Source organism: Molossus molossus, unplaced genomic scaffold, assembly GCF_014108415.1.
Source record: "Molossus molossus isolate mMolMol1 unplaced genomic scaffold, mMolMol1.p scaffold_m16_p_10, whole genome shotgun sequence".
Lineage (NCBI taxonomy): Eukaryota > Metazoa > Chordata > Mammalia > Chiroptera > Molossidae > Molossus > Molossus molossus.
The window spans coordinates 8,605,714-8,631,429 of NW_023425345.1; the positions used below are offsets into that span (position 1 = coordinate 8,605,714).

The 25,716-nt window shown below is 49.4% G+C and overlaps 1 protein-coding gene across 1 annotated transcript in view; it reads left to right on the top strand.

Moving 5' to 3' along the window:
* The window catches only part of LARGE1 (LARGE xylosyl- and glucuronyltransferase 1), a 478,500-nt gene that overhangs the window by 112,421 nt on the left and 340,363 nt on the right, over window positions 1-25,716 (top strand). The window contains exon 2 of the mRNA XM_036252192.1: window positions 22,080-22,267. Coding sequence (XP_036108085.1) covers window positions 22,162-22,267 — 106 coding nt within the window. The 5' untranslated portion in view covers window positions 22,080-22,161. The remainder of the gene's footprint in view (window positions 1-22,079; window positions 22,268-25,716) is intronic.

Here is a 25,716-nt window from a genome sequence, read left to right on the forward strand (position 1 = left end):
GTTTGTGTTTTACTTTTTGTTTTTAAACACATGACTCTATTATTCTAGTTTGCGAAGTTGCCCTTAGGGCACGAGAGATGCTCCTCATTTCTTCCTCTTCCCCCAACACCCCGTCTTTTATTTGCGGGGGTGGGGAGGCTTCCTAATAACAGATGTCCCTGGTCCTGCCTTTGCCCTCTTACCGTGTGTAATGTCAGAATGCCTGCGGTCATGGGACGTTCTGGGAGCGTGAAGTAACCCTGGCTTTGGGGTCCATGCGTCTGAGTCTGAACACTGGCCCTCACGCTCCCCTTAGCCGCCCTGGACATCAACTGTCCTCAGGGGGAAACCCATTTGGGCTGTTGTGAGGGGTGAATGAGATAATGTCATCTAGTGCCTGTCCCAGCACGTCGTAGGACTTAACAAGTGAGACACCCAAAGACTTCCTTTCCCTCGGACACAGGAAGACTGCTAGAAAGAGGTGGTGGTGGCTAATAGTGGCCGTAGTCCTTAGTAGCAGCAGTAAGCCTTTGGTTTAGCTTCCCTGTGAAAGTCCATAAGGATTTCTTTTCTTTCTTTTTATTTAAATTCTCACCTGAGGATACTTTTCCCTTGATTTTCAGATAGAGTGGGAGGGTGGGAGGGAGGGAGGGAGGCAGGGAGAGAGAGAGAGAGAGAGAGAGATTAATGTGAGAGAGACATATCAATTGGTTGCCTCTTGCATGACCCCAACCAGGCTGAGGATCAAACCACATCCGAGGTACATGCCCTTGACTGGAATCGAACCCACTACCCCTTGGTCCACGGGCCGATGCTCTGACTGCTGAGCCAAACCGGCCAAGGCAAGGATTTCTTTATAATAACCTGTCAGGTTATTATGTGGAATAATAACATGCTACTAATACAAACACTATATTAATAAATATGAATCTTATTTACTGATTATATTACCAAAATAGCCACATTAATTGCGTACTATGCTTGTAACAATAATGCTAATAGCAATGCTGCTTAGCGGCACGTTCCTGCAGACTTCTGTCCCTGGAAGGCCCTGTGAGCAGGCCAGTGTCCCTTACAGGTGAGTTCCCAAGGAAAGGACGTTTTCCCCTTTAAGCAGGAAAATCTCCCAAACCGAAGTCAAAACAAGGACGCATGACGACGTTCTGGAAAATGAACTCGGGTGTTTCTCCTTTCACAAACAGAGAAGACTGACTATTACTGACACTGATTTTCATAAGGTGACTCTGTTCGCCAGCCTGTCACCCATGAAACCCGCAGAGGGTGGGGGGCACTCTGCCTGGCTGCCAGAGCCCAGACTGTCACGCTTGTGGTTCTTCGTCGGGTTCGTGTTCTGTCTCCGCCCGGAGCGAGCTGTCAGACCGCCCTTGGCGCACCTCCGCGGCCTGTCAGGTTCGAAGGTGCTGCAGATTTTCAGCCCCGAGCAACCCATCTCGTCACTCAGGACCTTCCCCATCTCCTTCCAGACAACTGGATTCTTCCCTCCCTGGAGAGCCTTGTCCATCGCTAGTCCAGGCTACAAAACGGGGCTCTTCCATCAGGTCTCTGCAGGACGTTCTGTCTGTGGTGTAAAGAGAAAAGTGACCGCTGTCATTTCCCAGAGAGTCCCCCCGGTATTCACCTTGAAAGGCCAGGCGCCCGTGGGAATTTCAAAGCAACACGAGAAATAAAAACAGAAGGTGGAAACTTCTGAAGTCATCCGAATAGATAGCCTGTCTAGGTGTTGCAAGGAGAAAAGTCGAGACAGCTTTCGGAAGTACCTGTCACTTATCCCTTACATCTCGCTGAACGTGGGAAGCTGGCACGTCAGACAGCAGATGAGGTCCTCTGGTGGGACGTTTTCCCGGCTCTGTGATGGGCAGGAGGAACGGCAGCCGGTCAGCTTCCAGACGGGCTTAACTTGGCCTTGAACCATAGCGCTGAGGTCGAAGAGAGAGCAGGAAACGTGGGTGGTACGCATTTCAAGTATTTCTGTTGAGTTATAAATGCCTCCAGGGAAATAACCGCTTTTGGTGGTGGTGGTTTTATTCCCTTGCAATATACTAATTGGCTTTTGAGGCAGTTATAGAGTTTCGAGGCTGCAAATATTTCAGACTTAGAGGAAGAAGTCATGGGTCCGAGTCCTGCTGCAGCGCTGAGCCTCAGCCCCCAGGTCTGGGCTTCCCTCCACAGTGGCTGCGGAGACTGGTCCCCGTCTCTGCCGGGAACGGACACGGCCGGGGCCATGCTGGGCCCTCTGTCCTGCCCTCCGGGCGTTGCGAGCAGAGCAGGCGGCTTAACCTCCGTCCTTCCCACCTTGCTGCTTGTCCATTAGACCTGTTACTCTCTGGGGAGGAGACATTGTACCGCTCTGCTTGGGTAGCCAGTGACCGGAGGGCCTACGCTACGTTGGCGTCCGGCTGTAGGCTCCTGCCGGGATGGGGGTTCCCAGTTCCCGTGGTCAGGTGCCCCGGGGCAGTACGCGCAGGAAGTAACTTTCTCACAAAGTCCTTTTGAACTCAGATATGAAGATTTTCAAAAACAGATTTTCTCAGCCTAATGGAGCTGAGCTCTGCCCGATGGGGAAGGAAGGCTTCATGGAGGAGGTGACTGTTGAGTGGGGGCTGGAAGGACAATTAGGAGTTAACCTGCCAGGTGATTTAGAGGAAAGACATTCCAAAAGGTCAGTCATGAAATTGCTTTTATTTGGTTTTGAGATACACATTATTTTATATCTGGTCTGAAATTTTAGAAATTAAAAGACATTTCAGAAGAATATTGAGATTTCACCATGAAGACCCGCCTTTCAGAAGAGCATTGAAAAGCCCCGGTCAACCCCCACCAGCCCCCACTTCTTGCTGAGGGTGAACAGGGTCACCTCTTGGATTAAGGTCACCAGCCTCCCTACTGCCCCTTGGTTCCTGGAACTCGCCTCTCCGGTGCTTTTCCAGAGGTTTGGATTAACTAGTGAGTCTGGGTTTTCAAAGATCTCCCCTATTCCCTGTTTAAAATGGGGCAACAAGGAATATCATCCTTTAGTTGAAAGTAACGTGTGTCATTCACTTCACTTAGAAGCAAGCCCCGCCCTGGCCAGGTGGTGCAGTTGGAGCATCACTCTGTACACCAAAGGGTGGTGGGTTCGATTCTGGTCAGGGCACACACCGAGGGTGCCCGTTTGATCCCCTGCTGGGGCTCATATGGGAGGCCACCGATCAGTGTTTCTCACATCTCTGTCTGTCTCCCTCTAAAATCAGTGAAAACACATCTCAGGTGAGGATTAGGAGAGAAAGAAGCCAGCCCCTGCCTTCATGGAGCCTACACTCCAAGGGGAAGAAAGACGCTAAGAAAATAACCTTGCAAATCAGTGGTAGGAAAGAGGCCGTTCGTTCCTGAGGACGTGAGCGTGAGGCCTGAGGAAAATGTTCGGGGGATGAAGGACAGAAGGTGCTAGGAGGAGGAGCGTGCTCAGAGCCCTCCGTGGGGAGCAGAGAGGTAGGCCCCCAGCCTCCCTCCATGGCGCCTCTTTAGAAGGTCAGGATATTTCATAGCATTTCCTGTCTCCTGGAGAACACTCACCTTTCCCCAGGTAACCCCGTCCTGGGGAGGAGAGTCTAAAATGGACTGACGGAATGCGACTAATCCCTTAAAAGAGAAGAGCCCTCTGGCAACAGAGTGGCAGCGTTGACCCTCGCCTTGGTACGCATGTGGGCCCCCTGGAGAGGCCTGGAGTGGGGATGCTTCATTGTTCCAGGCCACACTTGGGATAAGAACCTTGGTGTTCCTTCGCAGTGTGACATGAGTGTAATAGTAAGTCCTGAGAGTCTCCCTGCACACTCGGGCTTTATTAGAAGACACCTCCTTCTTTGCTCCTGGCGTCTGAGTCACGGGCCCTGCTTATGCCCAGGGATTCCTCATCTCCCAACCATGCTGAGTTTTATCATTTCAAAGTGTGTGTTTGCTACCGCCTGGATTTAACAATAAATAAACAAAAGAGGCCGGTAGCGCTGGCCTCGGGCGCCTGGCTTCCAGGGCTGTGCACGGAGGTCTCCCCGAGTTCTCTCGTCTCCCCCTCCGGCCCTGGTGGCGGCGACGTGACGCAGCATGTCTGCAGGTGTCTGCTCCGGTTTGCAGGGACACTGCACAGCTCAGATCGCAGGGCAGCTTTCTCCCCCGACAGCTCGTATTTCTGTTGTTGTTCTTAAGGGGCTTTGACAAGAGTCAGGGCCAAATGATTAAATCACCAGGGCGACACTTTCTGTCCACCAGCTGCTAATGAACTTGCAAAATGGGGATCTCATCTGGCAGACAAACTCGTTTTGTTTGACAAACGGCTTAAAACTATTTGTAAACAAGAACAAATTGCGGAGTGTATTTCTCTCTCTCTCTCCAACGGGCCCTGGGGTGGGTACGTGTGGGTTTTAGAGGGTGTTTTTGTTGGTTTTGTTTCTCTTTAAACTTCCCCGGTTTGTAGGGATGAAGCTGTGGGTTGCTCCGTGTTTGGTATCTGTCGTGTCAGCCTGGGTGTGGACCCCGAACATAGCAGCCATTCTGGAAATAGGACTCCAGGTGTTATAAAGAACGGGTCACGGCGAGCGTGTGACATACCAGGTGACTTTATTAATACCTGTGTGCCCAGTTTCCTAATCCACAGAACAGTTAGGAAACTTAGATCAGATAGTGAATATATATAGTATATATACTGTACCTGTATTATGTGTAGTATGTATACTGTATATGTACTGTATATATATTGTATATATCATATGTCCTATAGCGCATATATATATATATATATATACACATATATATGTATAGTGGAGACTCACTGCTCAGTCTTCTTTCTCTTTTTTAATTGGATTTATTGGCGGTGCATTGGTCATTAAAATCACAGGGTGCACCCTTCTGTAAGACATCGTCTGCACACGGCATGTGTGTGCCATCCGGTCACCGTTTACCCTGTTGACCCCTTCCACCCCTTCCCTCTGGTAATCACCCTACTGTTGTGGTGTCTGTGAGTGTTTTGTTTGTTTGTTGTTGTTTTTGCTTCATCCTTTCACCTTTTCACCCAGCTCCCTCCCCTCCAACAGTTGTCAGTCTGTTCTCTGTACCTGTGAGTCTGTCACTGTTTCATTTGGTTCGGTGGATTCCACATGTAAGTGAAGTCGCCGTGTTTGTCTCTCTCTGACTGGTTCATTTCACTGAGAGTAACGTCTGGCCTTCTTCCCCTTTTCCCATCCACTGGCTCCGGGCTGCTGTCCGGGAAATCTCAGACCGCTCTTCCAAAATTGTCCTTTTCCCGAGACAGCATAATCTTTGCCTAAAGGGCTCCCTCTCCAGATCCAACTAACTAAATGTTTTGCATCTTTCTCAGACAAAAAATAAAAAATAAACAAGTTTTGCAGCGTGCGCCGATGGGAGGCCGGGGAGACAGGTGTTTGGCCCCGTACCCAGCTGGAGGGAGCTCTTGACTCTTGGACTTGGCTTTGCATCTGTGAACCGGAGGTGATGGCGTTTGTCACCTAAACCAGGAGAGCTCCGCGCTGTCATGCCTGACGCGTGTGTCTGGACATTGCCCGGGATAAATAAGAGTGACTGGTAGAATCATTTTTATTTAACTTGATTATTTTGATAGGGCCTAATCTGCATTATTAAACCCTGACTGTTCTGATGTCACTTGATTATTTTTTTAATTGAGGTATAATTCACATGCCATAAATCCCACCCTTTAAAAGTATATAGTTCAATGTTCTGTTTTGTTTTTATATCCAGTGGTTTTTATCTATTTAGTATAGTCATAAGATTGTGTTACTATCACTACTATTAAATTCTAGAACATTTATTTTGGTTGCCCTGCCCCTCCAAAGAAACCCCTTTCTCGTCCCCTTCTTCCCGAGTCCCAGGTCAACACCTTCGATTTCTGTGGATTTGGACTGGAAAACTCTTGAAGGGTTTCTCTTCCTCCCATCTTGAAGCTTCCAACTCATGACGCTGTTTAGATCTGTGAAGCATTTTATAAAATATGTGTCAATTTGATGAGGATGATAGTGAAAAAAATAAACTGGAGCAGCCAAGCGAGACGACGAGCAAGAACTCAAGAGTTTAGACTCAATTTTGTTTTTTGCTTTCTGGATGACCTTGGCCATGTCATTGCCTCGTCTGAGCCTCAGTTTCCTCGTTCAGATAAATTGTGTTGGATTAGAGAACTATTCCCTCCCCGATCTCACGTCTGAGTCTGCATATGTATAACTGGCTTTAAATATGATTGTTCCATAAGTTCCTTGATGGTCGCTCTTATCCACAAAGCCAGACTTGCTTTCTTTGGTCAGTTCCAGTGTTCTGTATAACAAGAAACGTAACGTGTGTATGTATCTGTGTGTGGCGCCTGCCTTGTGAGGACTAATGAGGTAATTCCTGTAAATTGCCCAGCGCAGGGTTCGGCACGTAGTAAGCGCTGGAAAAAAATGCCTTGGTGGGTGCACGATGGGTCACCGGGGTAGACCAGTTGACATTTCCCCATGTGAAACCTACTCCGTTGGTTGTCCAAGTGACCCCAGATGGAGACTCTGAATGTCGGGAATTGGGCCTCTGCCATCTGCTGTCTTTCCCTCGTTGCCTTCACGGGTGCGTGGAACATGTCAGTGTGAACCTACGGATTTGGGAAAACGAATTCTGGGAGAGGAGCAATTCACCTTAGCCCGGTCTCGTGGAGTGGCGTGGGAAATGAAAAACGTCGAAACGAAGACAAATTTATTGGATACCAAAACCACCAGGCTGTTGGTTCTTACAGCCAGACAGCAAGGTTATGAATTGGGTGATAAAAACGGGGAAGCGTTTAGCTCGACTTCTAAGACGGGGACGGCTTTGTGCGTTATCACAGCTATCGGGCTCCCCTGACAGCCCCACGACTAATGAACTCGCACTTATTAACGAGGCTGTTTGCTTTCTGTGCCGCATCTGTCTAGTGCGTTGTGCGGGTGAGATAGAGCTGAACAGCTTGATTTTTTTTTTTCATGGAAGCCTGGATGCTGGAAATGTCATTCCTAACTTTCAAGGTGGCAGCCACACGGGCCGAAAGTTCTTGCCTGGAGGTTGTTAGAGGCCGGAACGGTCCCGCACCCCGCGGGGGAGGGATTATATCATAATGGATTTGGAACTGATAAGCCGATGCTGTGTTTTGGGTGTTAGAGATCAGTCATGGAACCCACACTTACTCCATTGGATGCTGAGGCCCAGAGAAGGTGAGTGCCCGCTCAGGTCGCACAGGAAGTTGCTGGCTGAGCAGGACCAGACTAGACTTCCCGAGACTTTTACATGACGGTGAAAGTAACTTTTACGGGATGAGTTGTAGCCTCCCCCAAATTCATGAGCGAAGTTTTAACCCCCAGCAACTTAACTGTGTTCATATTTGGAAATAGAGTCATAGCAGATATAAGTAGCTGAAATGAGATCATACTGGATTCGATGGGGTCCTAATCCAATATGAGAGGTGCCCTTATACAAGGGGACGTTTGGACCCCGGCATGAGCATACGGAGAATGCCATGGGGAGACTCCCGCTGTGTTGCCGCAGTGGAGGGACCATCGAAGCCCAGAGATGGGCCTGGGGCAGGTCCTCCCTGGCGCCCTCAGAGGGAGCCTGCCTTGTCCACACCTTGACCTCAGAGTGCTGGCTCCCAGAACTGTGAGACGATACTTTGTTGTTTAAGCCGCCCTGCGTGTGGTCCTTTGTTAGAGAAGTCCCACAAGGCTAACCCAGCAGCCCAGCCTCTCGGCCATGAAAGTACAGTCAGCATGAGAGGGGAATAAAGGGCGACCTGCACTTTCTTACCCCCTACCTGTTCTTGGTTCCTAAACAATCTAACTGCCGTGACTTACTTGATTAATTAATGAGTGTTCATTGTATCGCTGTTCTGTGCCAGATAACAAGCTGGGACCTTTCCACTCTGTTTAAATTTTTTAAAATCCTTATCTGAGAATATGTTCATTGATTTTAGAGAGAGAGGAAGAGGTAAAGAGAGAGAGAGAAACATTGATGTAAGAGAGAAACATCTACTGGTTGCCTCCTGTGTGCTCCCCAACCAGGGATTGAACACACAACCTAGGTATGTGCCCTGACTGGGACTCGAACCCGCAACCTTTTTGGTGTACGGGACGATGCTCCAACCAACTGAGCCTCCCGGCCGGGGCCTCCATGTTTAATTTTGATTCTGCTCCATACTGAGTGTGTAATGTGTGGGGTGTGGCTTAACCCAGACGGAGCGTGGCTGTCTCATCTGTGGAATAATCATGCACCAAGATCAGGAGTCTCGAGAAGATGAAATGAGATGTAAGTGTTGTCAGCTGCCCAGCCGAGAGCCAGGCACATGGTAGATGATTGCTACAATAGCTACCATTGCTTGAGCTCCCCAGGTGCCAGGTTCTAGAAATTTAAAATCACCCTTATTAATTAAGGTAATCCTTATGTGCGTGGAACAGAGGCATTTAGGTAACCTTAAGGAAAGCTGTTCTCAAACAGGTACTTGTACACAAGTGTTCATAGTCGCACTTTTCACAATAGCCCAAAGGTGGAACTAACCCAAATGTCCATTGTCTGACGAATGACTACACAAATGTGGTAAGGCCCTGGCTGGCTTGGCTCAGCAGTTAGAGTTAGCCCGTGGACTGGAGAGTCCCACGTTCGGTTCCTGCTAAGGGCATGTACCTTGGTTGCAGTTTGTCCCGGCCCCGGTTGGGGTCGTGTGGGTGGCAGCCACTCAATGTGTCTCTCTCACATTGATGTTTCTCTCTCTCTCTCTTCCTCCTTCTCTCCTTCCTGCCCCATCTGAAGATAAATGCAAAAGTGTCCTTGGGTCAGAATTAAAAACCAACCAACCAAACAAACAAAAAACAAAGGTGGTATGTCTACACAATGGAATATTATCCAGCCATGAAAACGAATGGCATGGTAACACATGCTGTGACCTGGTTGAACCTCAGAAACATTACGTTAAGTAAAAGAAGCTGGACTCACTTATATGAAATACTTAGAATCTGTGAATCCATAGAGACAGGAAGCAAATTGGTAGTCGCCAGGGGTAAGGGTTGGGAAAAGGGGGAAAGGACTTTTTCTTTTGGAGTGGGGAAGATTTTTTGGTATTAGACAAGATGGTGGTTGTACAACATTATGAATGCGCCAAGTTCCACTGAATTGTACATGTTGAAATGGTTAATTTCATGTTGTGTGAATTTCACTTGTATAAGGTGAAAATATGAATGTGGTCTAAGTGAGGGCAACATTGAACAGGGGTAAAATGTGTGACTGTTGAGGGCCATTACACATATAAATCAAATATTTTGAAATCAGGAGGCCCGCCAGTTTGTACTCTATAATTTTAGAGACGTTTTTATGATTGGAGGCGAATAATGTTTCTGTCTGTCTAAAAGGGGAATTTCCTTCATGCTACTCTTCCCTCCGTGGCTTTGGTGGCACTGCGACCCTTCCTTCCGTGTAGCTGGTGACCAGGGCTGGGGCACAGCCCCGCCGCAGACCCACCCCGTCCAAGGAGAACAGTTGGCGCTGACACTGGTGCGGTGGTGATTCGCTCCCCGCAGCCAGCGGCCGGGCCCTCAGCTCGGTGCTGGTCTGTTCCGGCAGCTGGAACAGAACACCAGAGGCTGGAGGCTTGTAAACAACCGAACTTCGTTCTCATGCCTCTGCAGCCGACACGTCTGAGAGCGAGGTGCTAGCATGGTCGGGTTCTGGTGCAGACCCTGTTCTGGTGTGCGAAGCCAGCTCTTCCCTGTGTTCTCACGGGCCAGAAAGGGTCCCTTCAGTGAGGGCACTAATGCCATCATATTGGGATTAGGAATTCAACATAAGAATTTGGGGGACACACCGACATTCAGTCCTTTGCACTCACTTAGAGACCAAATCATCATCATGGCAACGAGAAATACCCTGCAAACAAAGATACGTATTGCTTTGGAATGGCTCCCAGCTGAGGCTGCCGCCAGACTCATTCAGGTTGGCCTGTGGGCCGCACGTTTTCCTCCAGCTCACCCACTCACAGGGTTGTTAGTTTTCTTAAACACATGCTGTAATTCCTGCTCAGAAATCTTCAGTAGCTGCCCAGGGGCTGGAGGATGAAGTTTATGTTTGCCTGCACTTAGCATTCAAGGTCACCCCTGTTGTTCCCCTCTATGCATTAGCCTCCTTATTTGCCTCTGGAAGTAGCTGGCGGCTGCTCCCTGATGCCAGGCCTGCCCTTGCATTTTTCCTAGTTCCCTCTGCCAGGGATGACTTCTTTTTCCTTCCCAGCCTCTTGAAATTGGGCCATCCTCTCTGGCTCAGCTCAGATGTTTTCTCCTGAGGACCATGCCTTCCCCTGTCCTTCCTTGTGTTCATGGTCCTGTGTCTGTGTCTGTCTGTCCCCTGCATTTTCACAAGGCTCCTCCAGGGCAGGTGGCATCCATCTCTGTATCCCCAGCCCCAAGCTCTGTGCCTGGAATAGAGCACACGCCTGGCAAACACGGGCCTATGGAAAGGGATGAATGGCAAGGAGTAGAGGAAAGGGAGACATAGCTGCCTTCTTTTTACCATTTGCTACAAGAGATTATTTACATAAAATCTCCGCAGGCCTTGGAATGCAGAGGAAAAACAGACTCTGTAAGTTAAACACGTAATCCTCCAACAGCCGGGAGGACTGGAGTGCATTTTGCAGGATCGGCCCTTGTTAAATGCTTATGAGTGTTTGCTTAAGCAGAATGAAAATGGGGGGCATGCCTGCTTAAGTCATCCTTTTCCAGAATGAAAATCAAGAGAACGGAGACCAACACACTCCAGCGGGTGGCTTCACGGGCAGCCTCGTGGAGGTGATTAAGAGCTGATTTAGCATTCAGAGGGAAAACATAAAAATCAGCCTTCCGGAGCTGCGGTCTGACCCCAGGAAAAGTGCACATCCTCGGGAGAGATCAATTTGCATTAAAGATCTGTTTGGCGATGCATTGTCAAAGAGGTTAATGCTGTAAGTGGGAGTCTTTCATTGCTCCTCGATCTTTCCTCCCTGTTTGCTTCTCCACCTGTGTTACCCCAAAGAGCGCTCCCTGCTACAGGTGACATCCACACCACCTGCCTGTTGACATCTCTGTTGAACCTGAGCTCTGGCCCTTACAAAGAACAACCTGGGTTGTGTGGTGCACTAGAAGGGATGGAGATGAGGGGAAGTACTGGCGGTAGGTAGATCGATGCATCCCACTTCCCCAGGCCAAGGGGGTGGCTCTGGAGGAAAGGTTCCCACAGTGAATCTGCAGTTCTCTCCGGCATGCACCCCATGGAAGTGTGGTCCGAGTCCTTTAATGAGGACGCTGCTACCTTAAGCACAGTCTCTCAACCTTATTCCTATTATCATTCTGAGCTAGATAATTATTTGTTGCTAGGGGCTGTCCTGGGCCTTCCTGATAAGATGTTCATCAGCATCCTTGACCTTTGCCCACTAGATGCTGGTAGCACCCCATTCTCCCCTGTCTTGACCCTCAAAAATATTTTTCTAGACATTGCCAAATGTCCCTGGGGCAGGAGGCAACATTACCCCCAGTGGAGGACCACTGTCTGAGAGGTGCACCGTGTAGACAAGCATGAGCTAGTGAGGCAGCAGGTGGCGAGTCAGGGAAGTGTGGAGGACATGTGTCCTTTATTTCGGTGGTCCAGCACTAAAACGTCGAGTGAGGAGGTCCATAGGAGTCGGATCGCGGAGGCCTTGGATTGCTACACTGAGGAAAGCACATTGTAGTTGGGGTCAGAAATCTTGGGGTTAACCCTGGAGCCCCTCTTCACAGCTACGGAACCTGAGTCACTTTGACTTGAGCCTCAGTGAACCTCTCTGTGAAGCGGAGCCGCACAGATGGGTTGTGAGGCCGGAGTGCATGACGATCGCGTAGCCGTGTCGGTATGGTACCTGGCATCCCTGTTGTCCAGTAAGTGTGGTCTGCTTTCCTGAGTGCTCCAGAGTCCAGTTACACCCAGTTCTCTCCAGGTCCACCGCCACCAGCTCAGGCAGCTCTCCATGTAGCCTGTCTTACTGCATAGCACCTAGGTTCTCTGCCTGAGAGCAAACTTACTTTCCTAACTGGGATGGTGTGAAGGCTCAGAAGATATTGGAACTCATACTGTTCATCACTGTGGCTCCTGAACACTTACTATCTATCAAGTTCAAATTGAGGTGGTCAACTCTCTCTCCCTCCCCCAGAGTATACCCGCTTCAATCTACAAGTATACTTTCCCAAGCTCATGAGCCCTTCTTTGGCCTCTGTGACTTGTATCCTGAGCTCATTTCTTCTGTGGCTCACTTTTACTACCTCTGTGACTTTATATAAACTTTCTCTCATAATTTGAAAAAAATAAATAAATAAAGGCTCTGTCCCTCTCAGGAGTATGCCTGTGGTTTTCCCTTTCCCCTTCCTCTCCTCCCCCTCCTCCCGGATGGGTTACCTTTGCCTTTCCCTCTCGTAAGCTCAAAAGGGCCCTTTTCCTGCCTCTGTAACTTGTTTACTTAGCCCACGCAGCCCATCTGGCTCACTTCTTCTACCTCAGTAACTTTTTAAATAAACTTTCTCTTATAATTAAAAAAATAATTTAGATTAGTTGTTAATATAAGGTGCGGTCTGGATTTCAAAGATAGTATAAGGGAAAAAAAGCACAAAATATCTCATTAACATTTTGTATTGATTACATAGTACAGTGCTAATATTTTAGCTATACTAGGTTAAATAAAATATATTGTTAAAATTAAAAATCTCTCTTATTTCTTATTAACTTTTTAAAGCTGGCAATGGAAAACAGGCTGAGTTTTGCAAGACTAGGCATTGTCTTGTCCAAGGAAGCACATTGGTTCTTCATGAGAGAATTTTTTCCTGGTAGTATTAACTTTTTTTTTTTATCTTTATATTTGAATGTATTACAGATGTTCCTCATTTTCCCCCCATTGACCCCCTCCTCCCCACTCCTGCCCCCCTCCTGCCTTTCCCCACACTGTTGTCTGTGTCCATTGGTTATGCATATAAATTCTTTGATTTATTTCTTCCCACCCCCAGCCCCCTTCCCTTTGAGGTTCATCAGTCTAGCAACCCATTTGTACTTCTTAATCCCTTCACCTTTTTCACCCATTCCCCCAACCCCCCTTTCATCTGGCAACCAACAAAATCGTCTCTGTATCTATGAGAATGTTTCTGTTCTGCATGTTCATTTTGTTTGAGGGTTCAATTGTTGATAGATATGTATTCATTGCCATTTTAGTTGTTCATATTTTTTATCTTTTCTTCAAGAAGACCCTTCAACATTTCATATAATAATGGTTTGGTGGTGATGAACTCCTTTAGCTTTTTCTTGTCTGGGAAACTCTTTAGATGGCCATCAATTCTAAATGACAGCTTTGCAGGATAGAGTAATCTTGGTTGTAGGTTCTTGCTTTTCATCACCCTGAATATTTCTTGTCACTCCCTTCTGTCCTGCAAAGTTTCTTTTGAGAAATCAGCTGACAGTCTTATGGGAACTCCCTTGTAGGTAACTAACTGCTTTTCTTTTGCTGTTTTTAAGATTCTCTCTTTGTCTTGAACCTTTTGCATTTTTTTTTCTTTTTATCCTCACTTGAGGACATTTTTTTCACTTTTTGTTCAGATAGAGTGGGAGGGAGAGAGAGGAACAGAGAGAGAAAAACATCGATGTGAAAGGGATACATCGAGTGGCTGCCACCCGCACGACCAACCAGGGCTGGGGACAAACCGCAACTAAGGTATGCGCCCTTAGCGGGAATCGAACCCGGGTCTCTCTGTACCGCAGGCCGATGCTCTAACCGCCGAGCCAAACCGGCCAGGGCTTGAACCTTTTGCATTTTGATGATGATGTGTCTTGCTGTGGGCCTCTTGGGGTTCATCTTGTTTGGGACTCTCTGTGCTTCCTGGAACTGTGTGTCTGTTTCCTTCACCAAGTTAGGGAAGTTTTCTGCCATTATTGTTTCAAATAGGTTTTCAATTTCTTGTTCTCTCTCTTCTTCTGGCACCCCCAAGATGCGAACGTTGGCATGCTTGAAGTTGTCCCAGAGGCTCCTTACACTATCCTCATTTGTTTGGATTCTTTTTTCTTTTTGCTGTTTTGATTAGGTGTTTTTGCTTTCTTATATTCTAAATCGATGGTTTGCTTCTTGGCTTTACCTACTTTACTGTTGAATCTGTGTAAATTATTCTTTATTTCAGTTAGTGCCTACTTCATTTCTGACTGGTCCTTTTTTATGCTTTTGAGTCCCTCACTAAGTTCCCTGAGGTTCTCACTAAGTCCATTGAACATCCTTATAAGCAGTATTTTGAACTCAGCATCTGTTAGATTGCTTATCTCCATTTCGCTTAGTTCTTTTCCTGGAGTTTTGTTCTGTTCTTTCATTTGGGACCTGTTTCTTTGTCTCCTCATTTTGGCTGCCTCCCTGTGTTTGTTTCTATGTATTACTTAACAAGAGGTATGGGGCTAGCTGAGACCAGATGCTGCTTGTTTGAAAGAATTTAGGAAAACCTGAAGCAGGATCCAAGACAGGCCAATCCTATGGTAAAGGAACTGGCATCAGCTTGGGTGGGCCTGAAAGTTAGGTGGGGCGGGGCCTCAGGGAGTCACCAGGGCGGGGCTACCAGTGTGAGCCAGGTTGCTGGAGTCCCAGATGTGGTGACTGTCTGCCGCCCCCGGGAAGGGCTCACCAAAGGAACAAAGGCCTCTGACAGTACATTGTCCCGGAGAAAGCCCCCTCTCCAGCCTTCGCTCCAATGCCAAACAGCTCAGTTCTTCCCTGTATGTCTCTGACGCCCCTCGAGCTGCCTTCCCTCCAAGCTTAGAGGGAGAGAGTCCGATAAGTCCGTGCGCGGGCCCTTTAAGGAGCTGCCTGGGGCTCCAGCCGCCTCGGCCTCCCTGAGCCTCAGTTCCCGCTGGTTTTCCAGCCACAAGTTACGGGGACTTCTCTTCCTGGCACTGGAACCCTGAGCTGGGCACCTGGTGTGGGACGGGGACCCCTCAGTGCTCAGAGAGGACCTTCCCAGCAGAGGTGTCCTCCTGATTTTTATCTGCCACACGTGGGTGTGGGACCAGCCCGTCCCCTCCGCCCTCCTCCCAGTCTGGATGTGGCTGCTGCTTTAATTCCGTAGTTGTAGGACTTCCGTTCAGCTCGATGTCAGGCGGTTCTGAATGGTTGTTCTTTAGTTTAGTTGTAACTTTGATGTGGTTGTGGGAGGACGCGAGACCGCGTTTATCTACCCGCCATCCTGACCGGAAGACAGTATTAACTTTTGAGATGTAATTTGTCTCAAGCGGAAGTCTGTTTTTAAAGAATGAAAATGGTGCTTTTATAAAGAGTAGTAAATATTGAAAAATACACTGTTTATTATAATAATAAATGATAAAGCACAGTTTATTTTTCCCCAGGACCAGGGTAAACCTTTTCCCACTTTGTTATGGGTTGACTGTGTCCCCCTAAATATCCATATATTGGATCCTAATCCCCAATGAGGTGGTATTAGGAGTAGGGTCACAAGGGTGGGGCCGTTGTGAGTGGGATTAGTGCCCTTATAGACAAGAGGCCTGAAAGAATTCCCTCGCCTTTTCTGCCACATGAGGACACAGCAAAAAGACTGCACCAGGGAGTGGGGTCTTCACCAGCCATGGAATCCGCTGTTGTCTTGATCTCAGGCTTCCCAGCCTCCAGAACTGTGAGAAATAAACGCTCGCTCAAGCCACCCAGTCTGAGGTCTTTTTGTTGTAGAAGCCCACGTGAACTAAGATGCCCGTCAGTCTGCTTTGTGGATATCACAGCAGGGAGGCTGTCATGTCGGAGCTACCCGTAGCATTCGGTAGGTCAAGCAGCTGAACTTCCAACTGATTAATTTTAATGTTGTTAATACTACCACGGCCTCCTCCAGCGCTATGCAGTCATCTCTGGGATTTCATTTGCTCTCCCTCGACCCTTGCAACAACCTGTAGTGCTTGATATTGCCATGAGCCTTCACGAAAAATGATGGGAGCCTCCGGGATGTTGAATGACTTGCCTGGATCCTCCAGCAGATGGCCTGTCCCAATCCTTATAACTGCTGCAAGGCCCATGTGAAATGCAGGTGTGATTGGAGTTTGTCTTTAACATCACAGAAACGACATGGGAGATGGGCAAGACACTCAGGCTGCAGGTAGCGTGTCTTCATTGCAGAACCATGGGGAACGGGTGGTTGAAGATTAGCCTGGAGACCTAATGAGGCCTCTGCGCTTGATCTGGGAGATCACAGTGGTGCCAAGGACGAAAGGACCCGTTTTTCTGCAGCAAGAGGATTTGACTTCACAGTGGGATCAAGACAAACCAAGTTGGTGGGAATGGACGCTGAGGGTCCTTCAAAGACAAGCTTTCAGTGTCCATCCCACAGCATATTGCATGTGGCTTTTCCTCTTGTCATCCGTGTGATCAGTTTTTAAACAGTGCCTCCAAGGCTACCTGCCATCTTCCAAATGAAGACAGCAATCAGGAGCGTCAGTTTGACAGGCCAAAGGATCATCTGCAGGAGGGAGGTTCTGTGGGCCCGATGTGCAGAGAAGACAGCGAGGGGGGACGTGACTGTGGCTTCGGCCTCTGGACGGATGCTCCAGGCCCAGAGGGAGAGGCCAAATGCCTCCTGTGTGTTGCTGCTTGTGGAGCAGAGGAAGGAGAAAAAGGTAATACAGTGAACTGGCGAGTGACCTCACATGTAACAGCGTGTCTGAGGGGCACATCATGCCACAGGGACCACTTGAGGTGATGTGAGGATTTGGGTTCTTATATTAGACATGTTGTCCAGTCAGACAGCTGGCTGGCAAGCTTTTGTTTAAAAGGGGTTCGTGGACACCACCCTGCAGTGGCAGCAAGCTACCTGAAGCTGAGGCTGGCTCCGTACTTTCATTCATTCATTCATTCATTCATTCATTCAGGGGACGCCTCCTGTGTGTCTGAGTGTACATCAGATGTAAAGCAGTCATGGGTTTGCCCATGTGAAGATTGAAATCGAGTGGGTGAGGCAGCCATTAAACAAGTAATCAGATAATTGTGTGATTCCAAAAGTTGATGAGGACCCGAAGGGAACAAGGGAACACTGGGATAGATACAGTGAAGGTGGGGGGGGGATGCTCGGGCAGAGGATTGTCTGAGAAGACCTCTGGTCAACAGGAGTTCTGCTTCCATCTGGCAAGAGAACAGTTGTAATAAATACACCGAGTGGCGTATCAACTCAGTCCAGGAAGTGAATGGTTCTCCAGAGTGCACTGGCCAGCCCTGCAGGGGAGAGTCGAGGGGAGGGCCGGCGGGGTGGGAGGGCAGCCCTGTGAATTAATCAGTTGTTACCACATGCTTTAGTAGTCATGCACGGCTTAATGACAAGAATGGGCTCACAGAGTGCACGTATGCGAAGCTGGGCTGTATGCGTGGTATGCCGCACATATACATTCCATCGCTGACCGAAACATCCGTGTGCAGCGCATGACTGTACAGACCTCTCGTCATGTGCACTCAGATCACCCAGGATCTTGTTCAGGTGCAGATTCTGATTGGAGGGGGGGTTGGGGGGGGCTCTGAGGTTCTTCATTTCTGAATAGATCTGAGGTGCTGCCAACGCCACTCGGTCAGGGACCACACCTTGGGCAGGGATCGTTCCGTGGAAACCTTTGTCTTGGATGCTGGTCTCACGAAGAAGTTTTAAACAAATCCGATCCTCTGCCCTTCGGGGGTTAGAGTCTAAAGAAGAGAGATTCAGGCACAAGGCATGGGTACACAACAGCTAGTGACAGGAATGTCACTGACAAAGAAAAGGACGGATGCTCCAGGTCTAGACTTGTCAGAGATGTTCTACAGCAGCCATAGGATTTGAAATTGCTCCCGAGTCCCTGCGGAGGAGAAAGGACATTGCAGGGTAGCCGGGGGTTGCGAGGACGGCTCGGGTAAAGGCTTGGGCTGGCGATGTGTACCGGCAGTAATGAATCCTGGGCATAGCAAAGCACACACCTGTTGAGTCCTGGCTGCTGCAGGACCTGTTTTAGAAGCTCAGTCCAGTTCTTTGCACTCCTGGGAGCTGGGGCAGCACCTTGCAAGGAAGGGTCCCTGGAGACTGGGGTGACGTGTGTCGGACAGGATTCAGCCAGGCTTCTGGCTAAAACCCATGGCCCAACTCTGTTAAATGCCCATAGGATTAGGTTGGGGTCCTAAGTGATTCTGAAGAGTTTCTTGGATTTTTTCTTTTGGAAGGTTACCTAGATTTTTATTCCTTCTTCATGTGCCATGTTTCCGGACAATCCACACATCTTGAGGAGTCTTGAAAAATCATTTCTAACAACTATGATGCTAATTAAAAGACAGCCTCTGGTGCTGACCGCGGAGGTCGGGAGCATGGTGTTGGGAATGTAGGCTTCCAACTGGAGTCTTTCCAGTGGTAACCAGCCACCCCGGCAGGGTGTATATTCCCAACTAGGAACTTGCCGACGTTAACTCAACACACCTACCAAGGAAAGTCAAAGTAACACATGTATACTACACTGTCTGCACTGAGGTGTTTCAAATTACAAGCAGTGTAACAGGAAGACACGGTGATTTCAAGCTTTAAAATATTTTTAAGTTAAAAAAAGCAATGCACCCTCCTGGTATAAAATTTAGGAAAAGATGCGTTCATATCGTTGAAATGACTCATGTTCCGTACATAGAGATAGCTATCAACGTGTATGCTGTTTTCCTGTCTATAGTTATGGAGATGTTGACACACGTGTGTGCAATTAATTACACTGGACTGAGGATATTTGCGATCGCTTTTTGCGTTTGGCTTTGAACCCTCCTTCTGTAGTTTAATAGGTTGCGATCATTTCTCTGGCTCATACAGTGTTCTCTATAAATGTGACATTTATGGGTTAAAACATGGAAGGACACGGATGGAGTAGATGTTGAGGAGGAGACATTACCAGCATGCTCAAGAAATTGGATGTTGGATTTGAGGGAGAGGGGGTTAGAGATGACTCTCAGACACCCAGGCTGATGGGGGCAGGCTCCTGTTCACCGGTTAGGGCAGGGTAGGGATGGGTTTTCCTAGGTCATCTGCACATGTTTGGGATGTAATTTCCTGCTCTTTTTCTTCCTTTTTTCTTGTGTTGAGTCCTATATTGACTGCCTAGAGTAACTTCTGATAGAAATTGAGATTTTTTTCTTTTCAAATGTGTCTTTCATGCACAGAGGTCTCATTTAAAAGTTAAATCCATGAAGGAGTATTTTTTCACCTGCTGAGTTTAATTTCGGGGGACAGCGTTATCATAAGATACAAGCCAACCTCGACTCTGTTTTAAAACTTTACGCCGAAGTGTGCCTGTTGAAATGAACTTAGGCAGGAGGAGAGAGGAAAAGAAGCAGTTTTTTAATGTTGTTCACATGTCAATGCCACCAGAGTTCAATTTCCTGTCTATTCCTTCTTCTCCCTAAAGTGTAAATTCATCTATAGCTCTTTGGTTATGTTTCTGTCTATTCTACTTCCCCCCTCCTTTGGAATGCGAGCAAACATTGGTGATATATTTGACCCTGGGAAAGAAAATATGCATAAGATTTATGAAGGGCTGAGGTTAGATCCAAAGGAAAATACCCCCTGAAAGTCGGCAGAGTCCATTTCTTAGGGGTTGCAGAACCTGAGGTGTCTCTGCCATACGGGTGTGTAACCTTTGGCCAGTTAATCATTTTAGGCCTTAGTTTTCTTATCCATAAAATGGGGATGAAGAATAGGTTATTTTGAGAATTAAACCAGTAAAAAATATAGAAAAGTGCTTGATACAGAATAAATGTTACTTACTGCTTGTTGTCTTTAATATTGTAAGTGAACTGTTTAAAAAAAATGTGGTTTTGATGTGTGGTGGTAACTCCTGAAAGAGAATTGGGTAGGTCGGTTGTTCAGGTTTATTTTGAATATTTTTTTCTTATTGATTTTCAGAGAGAGAGGAAGGGAGAGGGAGAGAGAGATGGAAACATCAATGAGAGAGAACATGGATTGGCCGCCTCCTGCACGCCTCCCACTGGGGATTTGGCCCATGACCTGGGCATGTGCCCTGACCGGGAATCGAACCGGCGACCTTTTGGTGCATGGGTCAGTGTTCAGACACCGAGCCACACCAGCTGGGCAGTTGTTCAGGTTTAAATCAGCCACTTGGCTTGTCAGTCAGTACCTGTTTGTTGGGATCTGTTTTCTACCAAACCCTGTGAAGAAGTGTGGGAGGGAGGTAGGGAGGGAGGGAGGGAAAACATAAGTAAGGCTTCTCTGGGGTTCTCAGGAAGCGGGGATCACCCTGCCATGTGCTTGATGATCTTTGCCGGTCGCTCGAGGCATTTCTTACTTAGGCCACATAACCACCCTCCCCGACAGAGGTGCCGTTTCCCCGAGTAGGTGGATAAAATACAGCTGACCCCGAGGTAGCACTTGCCAAGGTCACAGTGGTGAAGCGCGGCCTGGGGTTGGAACCCAGGTCTGTGTACCTCGTGCCCACGCTCCCCCTTCCCGCGAGATCAGCGTTTCCCCGATGCTCATTCGTGGAGAGCAGCGGCGTTTGTTTGTGGGGGATCCTCTCTCCTTCCCTAGGGGGCTTTTCTTAAGTCAGCATTCGTTGTTTAAGGAGAGTCTGCTCTCTGGGCTTTCCCTTCTCGGGCACCCCTCCAGCCCGTGGTCTCTCCTCTCTTCCAGAAAAGGGCCACTTAGGGAAGTGTCAGAGAGGCTGCAGGGGGGCCTGGCCCCGGTTGGAGAGCAGCTCCGTGAGGGGGGTGTGCCGGCACCTTGCTGAGCACAAGCTCCTGAAACTCCGGAAGGTCACCTTTGGTTAGAACCCGATTCCATGTACTCCTTCAGCACAGTTACCAGCACCTGCTGGGGACAGGTAGTAGGCTAAGTCTTAGGGATGCCGGGTGAATCCCACAGGCCACCTGTCGTCTGGAAACCCCAAGGCTGGTGGGGAAGGGACGCAGTCCGACCAGACCATCGTCATATGGAGTTTAAGGGTGATGGCAGGGGGAAGGACCCACTGCGGGAATATCTAAGGGGACGCCCCTTGCTTGGGAATCTGAAGCCTTGGGAAGCTACCTGCCATGGGGGTTCTGCTCTGTTAGGGAGGCTCCCTGGGACTCCTCCCTCCGCCTACAGCCAGCATGACATCTCTGTGAGGAGGGGGTGGAGATGGGATTTCATGGTCAGTGGGTTTTTAGTTCCTTCGTAATTCACACGAGTTTCTGGTTATATGCTCAGGGGAAGGATTGTGGGTGCCCTGCTTCATCTGTGTTGACTTCTTCTCATCACATGTCAGCTGGTCCTTTAGTGTGGTCTGGGGACTGTCCCTCTGCAGACCAGGTGCAGGTTGTCTCTGTGCTCCTCCCCACTCTCCACACATTTTCATTTTCTTCCATGCTTTTCCGGACATCTTCCTCCATGTTAAAGGTGCACACTATTCGGGCGGGCAGGTTTCCCACGGCGATGGAGATGTGGGCTCACTGGTCTCCTCTCCCGAGAGTGTCTTGTCAGCCGGCCCTGCCTGCCCCCCACTGTCCTCTCGGCCGGGCACGTGGGCACTGTTCTGCCATGCTGCCCGCACAGATCAGTCAGCAACGCCTTCATCTTCCATAGAGGTTCCCGTGATCTCGGCCGTTACATTCTTGGGGTTCCTGGGGATGTTTTATGCTGGTCTCTCTTGTTAGACTGTGCTCTTTGAAGCCAACCCTCAAGTGCTTGGGATATACAAGGTGCTAACTAAAGGCTCATCGGCAAGGTGCTAAGTGCTCCTTTAATGAGCGTGTTACTTCAGGATTCAAATGTAACCTATAGTATAAAATGCGTGTGTGTGGGGTGGCGTGTGCATTAGAGAGAGAGGTCCCTTATAGTTTTCATCATCCTTTAATTGTTCATTTTTTAAAGAACTCTGTTTTGATAGACCGCAGGACTGCAGCGTCTTTCATTTCTTGGGATGGAAGGTTAGCGGAGGCCGTGGAGGAGTCAGCCGACCTCCGGATCTCTAGGATTATCTCTCCGCAGCCAGTGACAGTGTGAGATCTCAGCCCTCCCCTCTGCTCTTCCTTACAGAAAGTATCATGAGGGAGGCCGAGGACTCCACGCTCCGGGCAGAGGATCGGCTCCGGGATTAGGGATCGCCACTTCCGAGAGGATGCTGGGCATCTGCAGAGGGAGACGGAAATTCCTGGCTGCCTCCTTGACCCTTCTCTGCATCCCAGCCATCACCTGGCTCTACCTGTTCGCCGGGAGCTTTGAAGGTAAGAAGAAGGCTTTTCCGCAGTGGGGGGGGGGGGCGGGGTTAAGAAGGAGATCACCGGCTGTCCCGGTGTCCTTCAGAGCTCCGAGTCGTCCGTCCCAGCTGGGCACTCTGCAGCATGGAATCCAGTGCCCAGGCACAGGGAAAGCTGTCTGGGTTCACACAGGGGTCGAGGGGAGTCAGCAATGTGAGGAGAAAAAGATAAACGCAAGAGCAGTATGAGGTGCATCTGGGCGCCGCGGCACGGTGGCCGTGACACAGATGTCCAAGACCAGCTTGGCGAGTGGATCGCCGTGTGGACGATGGGAAGGTGGGCCCGGGGGGTTACTTAGCTATTCCTGGAGCCGGATGCTTCCTTCTCTCTTCCATCTCTTCATTCATCTCCTCACATGTTCAACATGCGGTCGTCGTTGCCGCGGCTGTGGTTTGATACCTCTGCTAAGCCAGGTGCTGGCTGTCCAGCGGTGACGCACCTGGACCTCCTGTCCGGCGCTGACGCACCTGGACCTCCTGTCCGGCGCTGACGCACCTGGACCTCCTGTCCGGCGCTGACGCACCTGGACCAGCGCTGACGCACCTGGACCTCCCGTCCAGCGGAGACGCACCTGGACCTCCCGTCCACCGGTGACACACCTGGACCTCCCGTCCAGCGCTGACACACCTGGACCTCCCGTCCAGCGCTGACACACCTGGACCTCCCGTCCAGCGCTGACACACCTGGACCTCCACAGTACAGTGGAGGATTCAGAGAGGTGAACACACACACGAGTGCTGAACCTCGCTGTGTGGTATGTGCAGGGGGGCAAGTCCAGGAGCTGTGGGAGCCGGACGTGGGAGCTGTCAGCCGGGCCGGGGTGAAGGGCGGTCAGTCATTCTGACGGGACCCAGTGTGGGAATGCAGCGGAGGAGTGGCCCTCCCCAAGCAAATGAAAGCGAATGCTAACCCCTGCCACTTTCCAGAGAGCAGGAGAAGAGACAAGGCTGGCCGGTCTCCCAGCCGGCGGTTTCGGGCTCGGCGCTGAGTGCTGCGTATCCGACGTGGTTCCCGGGCCTGGCGGGGAGGCAGCCAGTGCTGCAGAGAACCCTTTCTTCATCTTTACCCCCATGCTTGAGTTAAAGGGGAAACATGAACTCAAAGGAAGGTCTGACTCAAGGAAGTCACGACTGTGTTTTTAAACATTTTCTTTATGCATAATTTTATTGACAGCTCAAGGCTACCTTTTAATTAGGAGTTCCACTCCACTTTCTGAGATTTGCCCGGAGTCAGCTAGACTGAATATAAACAAGGTGGGCTGTGCGCCTGCGTGGCGGGGGAGGGGGAGGGGGCGGCACGCCTCTATCAATTTCCTGCCCCGGCCTCGCTGGCGATGCCTGTCATCTGCAGCCAGACGGAAGAAATGGTGCCATGGCGGTATGGAGCGTAGTGTCCGTAGAGGGAGCAGAGGGAGGGAGGTGAGTTGGTGATAATCCTAGGAGAGAGAGAAGGAAGCATTTCCTCGGGATGATGGAGGAACCCTTATAAAACAAGGTCGAGAGCACCCGGTGCCAGACTAGGCTTCATACATTAAAACATTGACATTTACAGTATAACTAGACTGCTAATAACAACAACAACAATTACAATGATGATGAGGACAACAAGAGAAGCTATTAGTATTTTGAGCATCTCTACCTGCCAGACATTGTTGCAAGGACTCGACGCATGTTCGCGCGTTCTCCACAGTAATCCTGTGTAGTAGGTAGGATGAGGAGGCAGGAAAGTGCGTTTCAGTGACCTGCCCAAAGCCCCGAAGCCAGTCAAGATGTGGCCTGGATTATTGGATTTGGGAGCTGGAGTTTTCATCTACAAAACCGTGTTGCAGATCGGGGCTTCAGTGAGGTGGCAGACTTTGACAAGGTGTCACATGACCTTGCTGGGTGTCTTGAGGGAAGTTGCAGAATTTTGATTTGCACTGAAAGATTTGGGCACAAAGGGAATTTGGGGACTAACAAAACTTGTAAGGTCAAAGGTAGGGAGGCTTCAGGTAGGGTTGGATCCAGGGGCTCAAATGGTACTTGTGTATCTCAGTCTGTTCATCCCTTTGCTCTACTTTGGCCTCTGTGGTTTCTTTCAGGGTAGCTTTTCCTACAGGGGAGAAGCTTTAACTTCACAACTTAATCTCCTTGGACCCTATAGAAAGAGTTCTTCCTCCCCTTCATTCTTCAGGATTACCTCTGGTTCCTTGTCCAGAGACCAGTCACTGTGACTGGGGAGGCTGAGAGGGCAGCCCTGAGCTTGTGTCTGTTTCTGGTCATAGGGTAGTGAGGAGTTCCCTGGACCATGGAGTGACACTGGGGAAGGGGCGGCCCCCAACAGTAAATGGTGCGTTTTCTCAGAGGGGAGACTAGAGGTTGATCTGGGTTACAGAGCAGTCATACGTGCTGTGCTGAGGGATCGGTTGATGTCAACCGAAGACTCTTCCCCAGCATCAGGCTGTCTCGCCTCCCTGGCTGAGGGAGTGCCTGGTGCTGGGCTTTGATGTTTTTATTAGACTGGCAGATAGATGACAGGAAACGGGGAGGACTGAGAAAATACCCTGAAGCAACACAGACAGACAGGGGGAAGGTCCTGTGCCTATAATCATGAAGCTTAACAGAAAGTCCTACCCTTGGGACCACACCCGGAACTGCTGTCAATAGGGGCTGAGTGATTGAGCCCATGAGCAGAAGTGTTCCAGCTCGAATGCAGTCCACAGCTGGGCCACTGCATTTATTTCCAGATGCTGTACTTTTAGGACAGTCTAGGGGACTGACCAAGGCAGAGCTGTTACCGAGAAATAGTGGGAAAAACTGGGTTGTTTACCTTGGCGAAGCAGGGGCTCCGGGTGTCAGTGATCAGCTTCAGCAAACAATCAAGGAGCTGTCGCCTGACGGAGAGAGAATTACTCTGATGGCTCCTGCGTCTGTGAAGGGACATCCGGGGAGCCTGAGGTCCAGCTTATCGTAATGAGGGCCATTGTGTCCAGTGCCGGACTGAGCTGCCCTGGGAGGAGGGAAGTGCTCACCATGAGACGTGTGCAAACACAGGGCAGTGCGGCGGGAGGGAGTTGAGCATGGGGGACGTTTGGACAGGGTGACCTGCTAACCTCCTGACCCAGAGATCCCGAGACTGTAGAAACGGCTGAATATTTATCAGGTCACAGAGGCCACCATGGAGCTCCTGGCCCATTGCCGCGGACATCAGTGTGCTCCCAGCCGGTCCTGCGGAGACACTCTCTCTGTAAATACAACTTCTCACTCTGTTTATTGACACCCTTGAGTGTTCTGTTTCAAGGCAGGTGGAGCCATAAATAAGGTCCAGAGTTGCTGCCTGCTTTCATGGCATTGCTATTCCTACTTAATGTGAGTGTATCTGTGTCTCAGCCTTGTTTAATTTCAGTGGATCTCCTGAGAACAGAGCCTAGAACTCTC